This window comes from Nilaparvata lugens, chromosome 6, assembly GCF_014356525.2.
Source record: "Nilaparvata lugens isolate BPH chromosome 6, ASM1435652v1, whole genome shotgun sequence".
NCBI lineage: Eukaryota > Metazoa > Arthropoda > Insecta > Hemiptera > Delphacidae > Nilaparvata > Nilaparvata lugens.
Genome location: NC_052509.1, coordinates 20,059,238 through 20,069,601, shown reverse-complemented (window position 1 = coordinate 20,069,601; position 10,364 = coordinate 20,059,238). Strand labels below are relative to the sequence as shown.

Genomic DNA, 10,364 nt, shown 5'->3' with positions numbered 1-10,364 from the left:
AAATGCTGCCTCGTCATCCATGTCCTTCAGGTCACGCGGCAGTAAATTGAAAAAGTATGATCCTGCATATGTTGGTGAGCAGCTGTATTTCTTCAGTCTATGTTGCGGCAAGTCAAGATTCTTGTTGTTTCGAAGGTTATAGCAGTGTTTTTCCTGTCTTGTGGTAAGGCATTTCTTCTTAACCAGATTTATTGTTTCGAGCAGGTACAATGAGACTACTGTGAGTATTTTACTCTCCACAAATAATGGTTTACAGTGCTCCATCATGTTTTTCTCCAATATCGTTCTCAAGGCCCACTTTTGTATTCTCAGGACTCTGTCAAGGTGTGTCTGGGATGCCGATCCCCAGGCACCAATCCCTTACAAATATTATTGGCTGGCTATATAATCCAGAGGCCTGGGCTCGAATCCCAGCCTGGGCAAGATATTTTTCTTGGGCCACTTCCGTGTTTCGGACGGGCATGTTAATTATCGATCCCGGCTGCCTAAAAACCAGTCTTCAGATCATGTTAGAGGCCCTGAAATTGATCAGTTGCGACCTGAAAACTCTGACACCAGACCTGAGTCAGCCAGGTCTCTCAATATTATAATTATTACTTTTTACACCATTATTATCGAATGTCTTTAATACATTTGAAATCAATTATTCCAAATCGGTTAATTTAGTTAATTTTATTTCCAGATAAATGGTGCTGTTCCTGACATATCAATGCTCAGTGACTGTCTTGGCAATGTCAGGGTGGATACAAACGGCGAAAACCATTCAGATTCCAATCACAGATCAGAAACTCGATTGGAGGGCGCGAAGAGATGTGTTGGTCAAGGACTACAACAACAATCTAACGCAGGTGATCTAATATTTGACAACGAACTATTCCAGTCGAAAAAACGATTTGATGATCTGATAGCACGTCAATCTGAGACATATGGCGATTCTAGCCCCCCTAGTGTACACGTATATGATAATCGTAATATTGAAAGCAGGGACTTGAGACAGAAATCGCCGGTTCAGAATGATTCAGATTTCGATAGAGAATGCATAGACTCGTATCAAAAATGGCGCGCCAAGAATACCGAGCTTTTCGCTACTCCCGAAAGTGCACTGCATAATGTTCCCGAACAGAAAATTATTCATAAAATGATTATCAATAACCATGACGTTAGGAAAGATTTCAAATCAGTGACCGATCACTTTGAAAGCCCTAAGAAATCTACACTTGATAAGTATTACGAATACTTCAAAAGAGACCAACCCTCTCATTCTAAGCATTATGACACTGGGGTTTGTAGTGAGGGTAAAGATGTTGCTGAATATGGTGAAAAAAGTGTCTCACATAACCCAGTTCGTCATCAAGTCATCTCAAGCAGAGAATCTTGCTTTTCTAATGACCCCAAATTTCGTATTTCAGAGGAACTGGAGTATACAAAATATCATGACTATCATAAGAGCAAACCGGTTCCGTACAGGAATCGATATGAGAGTGAGGACTTTATTCTTGAGAAGGGTTACCATCATGGTGAAAGATTGGGACATGGCTATGACGGTTCATGTTGTGATTCTCCTAGATGTAAGCAACAGAGGTATCGGCTAGATGAAGACTATGAATCGCGTGTTCATGAAGATCCATTGTCTAGGCGCAGAAGACATCTTGAAGAGGAAGAGGAATTGAGGCAATGCATTCGTAATCGACCACATGACGATTTCCATAGATCGAAAAAAGATGGTTGCTCTAAAAATTCAGGATCTGTAAAGAAATCTAAGAAGTCGCCTGTGCTAAAAAGTAAAGGAGAAAACAGAAATCCTTGTTCCTGTCCTGAATGTGATGAGCTGAATGACTGTGATATTGAAGAGAGTCACTGTGATTTAGTAAAATATAAGAAAGGTAAAAATGCTAGTCAACGTTTTAGAAAGGGAGTCGATGAAAGTGATTCATCATTGGATTGTTTCCCTAAGCGTTCTTGTATAAACTCGCGTAAAAGAAATTCAGTGTCTTTTGAAGATTTATGTCGATTTGTGAAGCTGCAAAACGAACAGATCATGTTGATTCAGAAGCAAGTCGAAAACATCGGACAGAAAGTTGACGTGATCGCCCAAAAAGTAGTCAAATTAGAGCTTCAAAATAAGTTACCAGTGTCCAATAGAAGCGGTGATAGAAGAAAATCCGTTGATAACATGGAGAAATGTGGCTGTAACTGCGAAAAGGAGAAGAATAAAGCTCAGAGTTTCAAGCTGTCTGTGGTCAAAGAAAATTCGCAATTAGAGTGTCTGCAAGCAGTAGAGAACCATAATGGGGTCTCCATTGGAGTCATGACAAGCTGCGTTGAAATTATGCAAAAAGCTCAGATTGAACAGAAAAATGTGTGCCAAAAGAAGAAAACTCGTAGAGAGAATCATGATGATAATTCTGATAACGAGCAGCCGAAACATCGTTCTAAGAAAAATGATAAGAAGAAAAATAAGAAACACTTGAAGGAATCAACAAGAAGCCCCACTACAGTGAACAGGTACCTATGATATAACCAATCTTTCATTATTTGTAGGTAGATAAGATTATAAAAACACGTTTGCTAAGCCTTTTTTTAAATGACTTATTCACATGTCCATAAGTAAAGCTTCTAACTACCGGTCTAACATTCAATTGTATCATTTCAAAAGCATCTCAAAGTAATGCCTCTCAATGCTCTTTCATCTCTCATTATAGATTTAACGGTTCTGTGGCAGAAAGAACCGTAAGTCGTAACTCATTAGGGATTAGGGCATATCATAGTGGTGAACAATTACACAAGTCTAGGATTCAGATATAGTTTTCAGCCGAAAAAATTAATTTACGCATTATTTGTTTCTTGGTTAACAGAATAAATTTAATGAAAGATGACTCATGACTCTTGAAATGGATTGAATAAAAGTATTTTCTCATGATTTGAATACAGTAATTATTCAACTATTTTCAATTTATTCATTTATTGTCATATTCCATATCAACATAAGTTGAATATATTCATTCAATTATTGTACTTAATAGTATTGTATTTAATAGCAAATAAATTCAACACTTGTTCATAATATTCTTTTAGTGGATGATGAAATATTTAATCGACTTTGAAGTTGAACTGGTAAGAATACTGATATATTTATACTATTTTTCCAGTGACCATACATTATTTAGTAATTTAATTTTTTTTTGAAATCTGAATGTCATATCCTTTGTAAATAATTGATCTATATTACTTTTTCTATTCCTTGTACACCACCTTAAACCAAATAGAGGTCTCAGCAGTGTCATTTACTAATCAAATCAAATAGGTGATCGCACAAAAAATACATGGAACAAATAATCTTTCTAAATAACATAATTGTGCTACACGTCGGCAAAAGAGAACTTGTACGCCGACGTGGAGTCTTGACATACTAAATAATACTCACTTATACATAATTTATTTACTAATAATTTATGTTCTGTTTATTGAAAAATTGTAGTTAGATTTTTAGTAAGTAGTTGGTTAACAATTTTGATTTATTCTATAAGGAAACAACAAAAAGAGGTCTCGGCAATGTCAGATTCATTCAATTTGAACGAGGGAGAGTTGCAAGTATTTCGGGAGCCAACTCCATCTCCTGAGCCTTCCATCCACATCGATATTGAGGATTTCAGTAGCTCCTCATCTTCGTCAGGAGCCTCATCAGATGAAGAAAGGTAAGAACCAATACTAGTTTCTCGTTATTCTAATGAATAAAAAGTGGCATTTCAAAAACTGTACTCCTTGGAATGTAAGAAGTTCCCAAAAAGTTTAATTATTAGGCTTTGGTTTAAAAAAAATGTTGGTTCTTTATTCAAAAAGCATTTTTTTTTTGTTTGACTTGTCTTCAAATGAAATTAGAACGTTATAATATAGAACATCATCAAATCGGTCACATTAGATTATATATAAGATCTACTTACTACTTTAGTCATCGTATAATCTGAATAACTGTATCTACATTGTAATAATTGGGCCTACTCCTCAATTCATTTCTTTTATCAATTAGTTTTCCTGATACTTATCTTGTTTATTTCAGTGAAGGAAATGCAAACGGCAATTCGTGGGATACTAATACTGACTCTGATGATGTCAAGATGGGATGGACCCTTTATAATAACATTGTGGTAAGTATAATCTGAGGTCAGGGCTATTTAATGATTAGAATTAGAAAAATATTTTTTCAACAAATCTTATCTATAACTAGCAGGTAACTCGTGCTCCGCAAGGGTCATTCGTGAATTTCCTGTACGTGTGTAAGCCAATGCTTCCCTTTATTATATTAGAGTTAATATAATTTTAAAACAATTTTAGCAGTAGTATTCTTACTTTGAACTTAAGGCACAGTATTTGATCACTTTTAAACGAAATTAACACTTGAAAAGTAATGTTGTCTGTTTATGTAAAGAAATCTATTAAAACGTTCTAGTTCTCTCTTGTTTCGAATTTTGTCTGAATTTTTCAAAACTATAATCATGTTTATTCTCCTTGTTTTTCAAGTCTGATCAATGTTTCAAAAGTATGTTTTGTATTTACTCCTTTTCTTTTCCTAAATTTCCGGAAAAATTTGTTTTGTGACACTGAAGATTTTCCTTGATTCATGTTATTGTTCTTGTATATCATAATTGAAAAATGATTCAATTTTCTCAATGTATTAAATGTGAAGTATTTAATAATAAATTGCAGGGGCAAGTGAATAACATCTTACAAAATCCTCCACCTTCTAATGAGAATCCCCAGCAGCTGGCTGTTCCAAGCCCAGAGGATGTCAGGAGGGCAACTCTAGAGCAACTGAGATTGTTGGGTGTGAACTTGGGTGAAGTGGATAACACGATTTCAAAAAAGTAAGTCAACTTGAACTGCTCAAATTGAACAGAAAAATAGGCCGTCTCGATCTCAATTGTTTCATAATAAATTACTATTGTTCATATTTCTGAGTATTTTCATGAATTTTAGGGAGTAAAGTCAATTAATTGTCTGATTAAAATTCGATAAAAACTATTGTATAGTTAGTTGGTAACGGTGTATAAATCATATCCAAAATTTTAGTGTATCATGTGTCTAATATTCTTAAATCTTTGAAACACATCACAAAACTTGTTGTTGAAAGAAAACCTTCTACATGTATAATGCATGAGACCGACATGCAGGGTTTCATTTTGACACAAATCAAACAATCATACAGGATGATGAGATAACAAAACAGAACTTGTCGTATTACGGTACTATTTTCAATTATTATTTATTATCTTGATTTAATAATAAATTGTATCAGTGATTTATAGGACAATGAAAAGCTTTTGGACTGATATCATATATTGAAATGACGTCTGAATCTTATAGTCTCTTGAACGTTTACAATTCTAGGCATCTTGCCTCGTTTCATATCATTTAAAACAAAATTTTGGTACAAATATTCTATTTTTTCATAAATTCATTTAGTTTTTTTTATAATATCAATTTAATTCTATTAATGTTGCAGAGTTACATTCAACCAACAGCTTTATCCGAGGGAAGAAATTGCAAAAGAAGACAGTGATCCCGTGATGCACTTGAATGCGCTTGCTAAAATGTATCTCCAGCAAAAGGAATTTCATAAAGGTAAGAGTAAGAGTAAAATTCAATTTTAATTTTTCCCTTCTGCTTACAGTAGTTCATTGTAGTTACAGTAGTATTATTGGCTGCTAAATATTTTCATTCATGAATGATTATCATTTGTTGGACTGAGTAATTATTGTTGAGTAAATATGATAGATGAAGGAAATTTGGCAATGAAAGGATACAAGAATGGTGTTTTATTCATCAATACAAATATCGGGGCACCGAGCTTCGCTCGTTATTTATTTATTGATAAACAGAACTCAATTCTTTAAAATGATTGGGGAAGCACAAAACAGGCACAGTCCAAAACTGTTTCTTCCCCGAATTTTGATTTATACACTATAAATATTCCAAAAATAGGTTATGTCTCATACACTTGAATTCAGGACAAATTTTCAGTCCAAATATTTGAAAACATAAAAGTTCTAATTTAGATTATTTACAAACCAAATTGAAGAACAAAATAACACTCACTAATCACTTAAAACCATGTTTCTTCTTTTTATGATCAAGCTTCAGTCTTGAGGTTGAGTGTTTCAAGAGATTTCCATGTTATAATTTTGACAAATAAGGTTCTTAAAAACAAGCTGCCATATTATATTTTTGTAAATTTGTTCACCTAGCACAAATTAGCACGATGAGAACTCGGAATCATGCCACTTCTCTGGTTACAACACAGCACAGGACAGTGATTTACAATAGATCATTTTTGGTGACGGCAGTTAGATTGTGCAATGCATTGCCAGACAATATTAAGTTGTTGGGTGGTGGGGCTCGGTTCGCGCCTGCAGTTGTTGGTTGGCTATTGGGTGGCGGTGGGCTTGTTTGAGTCGGTAGACGGGGTCATTAAAGTTATCAGTATCCTCATAGGATGCTTACGAGTGTGAATGTTGAATGTATGGTGTGTGCTTGTCCTTTAAATTTATATTATTTTCGCTTTGCAGTTTTTTATTTGTCTATAAAACATTTTATTCTGCAAAACGTATTGCATTGCAATTCTGTATCTATTTCAATTCTCAAAAATATGTATTGATTAGGTAACTACATCTTATCCTCTTTCTTTCCAAATTTTTTCCTATTTAAAATCTTATTTGCTATCTGATTTTCCCCACTTTTCTTTATTCTCTTTCCCACGTATTGAATACTGTTAGGCCTACACAGGTTATTTTTCCTCATATCCATATCCACTATACATAAAATCAACAAATTCATCTTTGATTCCAATTCTTACAGTATCAATTCTCTTCAGTAGCTTGTCTATTATTTCGTTTTAATTTATTTTTTGCTTTACCTTTCAGCAGTGAAGTGATTGAGTTTATTGAAAAACACTTATTTTTTAAAAGACTTTTATTATTCAATATTGATCTCTCATATTTATTATATTTTATTGTCATTTCTTGCTTTTTTTTGTTATCTCTGCATATTTTGTATTGTATTGTTTGCTAACGACGTGGTTAAGTGGTAGAGTGGACATTATTGTCCAAACTTCTCCACGTCAACATAAATAAAAAGTCATTCTATTCTATTCTAAAACTGTAAAATAATGATTAACTTTGAATATTATGATATACCATTCCATGTCAACAAATCGGATTATTTTCGAGTCTATTAAAATTTCTAGATTTCTCGCGAGATACGGTAAGCTGATTGATTACACAGCTGATCTCCCACACAGGCACACGCTTCTTCTGTTATCGACAGACGACAAAATCTGTTTTTCCCAGGATGAATTATCCTTTTCATGTCCTTCAGCGAGTTTTCCCAGGGATGAGACCTAGTGCAATCGAATTTTTATATCATAAACCTACTATGTTCCAAATTTCATGGAAATCGTTGGAGCCGTTTTCGAGGACCGTTGGACATAAATAAATATAAATAACCAAATATAAAAATACAGAAATTGCTCGCTTAATATAATAAGATTACAAAACATAATATACATATGACTGTGAGAGAGCACCAGGCCTAAACCAAAAATACTCTACACCAAAATTTTATAAATTCTCACATTTCCAAAAGATTAAGTAATGTCAATGTAGTGATAATTTAACGATCTAGGGTACTTCTCTGTGATGATTCCAAAAATGAATTAAATAAATGTAATGCCAAATAACGCTATTTTTCGAAATTCATCAAAATAGATTCATAGCAATATTTTTCTGATAATCTTGTAATTTGGAAATTTTAGATTTTTGTAATCTGATTATTGAACATTTTTTTCAAATAACATTATGTTATTTCAGATTAAAGAACAGAAATGGGATTCAATCAGTTGAGACAAAATCAAAAATATGATAATATTATAAACAAAACAAATTATGATTAGGTAATTATATAATAATAATCATATTTTTGATTTTGTCTCAACTGATTGAATCCCATTTCTGTTCTTTAATTCTTGAAAATAATTTGTATCATTAAAAACTGGTTCAAAATAGTAAGTGCTACTTTAAGCTTTATATTATGCCAATCATTAATACAAAATCAATCATCTCATTATCGTTGAAACTCTCATTTTAGTATTAAATTCCCTATTTATTGTGTTATTATATTCTAGGTACAAGTAGAAAGGAATTGGCAGACAACTTGAGGCCAGGAAATACCAATTTATCTCATGCGACGTTGTGCTATCTGGAGAAATATAAAATCAAGCCTGGATCAGCCAACAGAGGTATGTATGTAGATAGCTTGTAAGTTATCTGCCATCTGTCTCCACTCTCTTCTACGCATCTAGAAATTGAAATTCCAAAGCAATAAGTATATCAGCTTCCAAGCAATAAGTAAATCAGCAATAACGGCTGCTCCCACTGACTTTAAATAACTAACTTATAGCTCAACTATAGTGATAGTAGTACAATCTAGGTATTTTTTCAGGAATTGCTTCCACTGAGTTCAAATAACTAACTTATAGCTTAACCATAGTGATAGTAGTACAATTCCATTTTATCAAAAACAGTTATTTCAGTGCAAAAACGTTCATATCTAGCTGCACACACGATTAAAAAGCGGCATGACACATTGCAAGATAACGTGAAGCCAGGAGATGTGTTGAACTAAGAATACACTATTGACCGCGCGATATTAGGACGAGTCATTCAGTTCCGTGCTGATTGATATTTGTCTGTGTGCAATTTTCAAGAAGTGGTGGCAGAGTGTTGACAATCTACACTCCGATTCGTATCCATTGTATCTGTAGCACTGCTACTGAAAAAGTCGCTAGCTGAAAAAAGCGCACAAACGATACACTCGTAAAGGCGCGCGGGTATCGTGCACTTTGCGCTCCTTGGAGTTTCCCAATAAATTTAGCGTATAAATTTAATGCTTTTGTGAGGCCGCTTTAAGAGTGCCTCCTTCAATCCCAACGTAGAAAGCTGTAGCACCTTTGAGTCTGATAACGGTACACGATATCTGCTAGGCTACCTACCTGCTCTGAATAGGAATGTTGAATAGTTAGTCAGATGTGTCCACTAAACACTGTTATGAGCATTGATTTGATCATTATGATTCATGCAATTCGATGCAGGAGGTAAGAACAAATGGAGAATGTAAATCAGGTTTATACCTATTGATTTGCACGTTCTTCATTAAAGTAGAAGTAGTCAGAATGATTTAGGAAAAAAAAACATTTTAATTTTCTCAAGTTTTTTGTGACATTTTTTAGTACTATTCGTATTGACTTATTAATAATCGAATGCAAAAACATCTGCCCGTCTGTGTTCCAACAGTGCCAAAGTACGATTTATTTCAAACTGTTAGCATTGATCTTATTTACAAGGAATGCTGACAGTTTGAAGTGCATCTCATTGTAGAAGGTTTTTTGTTTTTGCAATCAGACATCAAGTAACAAACTTTCAGTTTGTTATCACTCTTGATCATTCTTTTGACTTGTAGTTGAATAATGTTTTATAAATCTGATATGAATAAGATATTGGCACATTGTCGGTTCCACGTGATTCATTTCACCTTAATATGGAGAAAATCTGTGTCCGCTGTAATTCGTATAAGTTACAATATTTTAATAACAATTTACAACTCAATTTTTTAATAAATATTTTCTCAGAAAATCGGTTCGATGCTGAAGCCAATGGACCAATTGTGACAGACATTCCTAAACCACAACCTCGTCGCTTGCAACAGCACCATAATAATCATCATCAGCAGCAACAGCAGCAGCTGCAACACCACTATCCCATCTCCAGAATTCTCGACATAACCGAATTAAAACAGCAGCCCAAACTATTGTAATAATTTAACCATCAATGTATGACAATGTACAAAATAGTACTACAAATTAATAAACTTTTCATTGTTAAAACAACTTATTTCAATAATAAAATGATGAATTGTGTAATTATTATTAACTAATAAAACTATTTGAATAGGGCTACTTGAATGTTTAAATATAAAATAACTAGTATCCTTATTATATTCTTGAACTATCAACTTATTAGTGTAATCTAAGAGTTTTTCACTCTCTGGTAATGCATACGAGCCGAAAAATATGATGTTTTCTCATTTTGAAATAATCATTTTTGCTTGTGATGGAAATTATAGTGAAGTCCACATTGATGTTGTTATCCTTGTCTATTATTTGACATAGCAAATAGCGCTATCCTTCTGATTCTCCACAAGTTGCCAGATTGTTTTTTAAGAATCTACAAATAAAATTAGCCAACAAAATTATTTTATCTCAATTATGAAAATTTATTATTCAACTTGATAATTGAATAAAAATTATTGACTTG

General features: G+C 33.4%; 1 protein-coding gene across 2 annotated transcripts; it reads left to right on the top strand.

Annotated features, from left to right (window-relative positions):
- Nucleotides 1–662: 662 nt before the first annotated feature.
- LOC111052774 lies at nucleotides 663–10,006 on the top strand. Of its 2 annotated transcripts, none has more exons than XR_005571565.1 (7): nucleotides 663–2,505; nucleotides 3,528–3,695; nucleotides 4,058–4,145; nucleotides 4,705–4,866; nucleotides 5,501–5,619; nucleotides 8,177–8,290; nucleotides 9,680–10,006. XR_005571565.1 is itself a non-coding variant. In XM_039430356.1 (7 exons), exons 1-7 carry the CDS (start codon nucleotides 710–712, stop codon nucleotides 9,862–9,864), a joined length of 2,628 nt encoding a protein of 875 aa, XP_039286290.1. In that variant the 5' UTR covers nucleotides 664–709; the 3' UTR covers nucleotides 9,865–10,006. The 2 variants fall into 2 exon arrangements, 1 of the variants encoding a protein (XP_039286290.1); XM_039430356.1 differs by having other exon boundaries at nucleotides 664–2,505; nucleotides 4,705–4,862.
- Nucleotides 10,007–10,364: the final 358 nt, after the last annotated feature.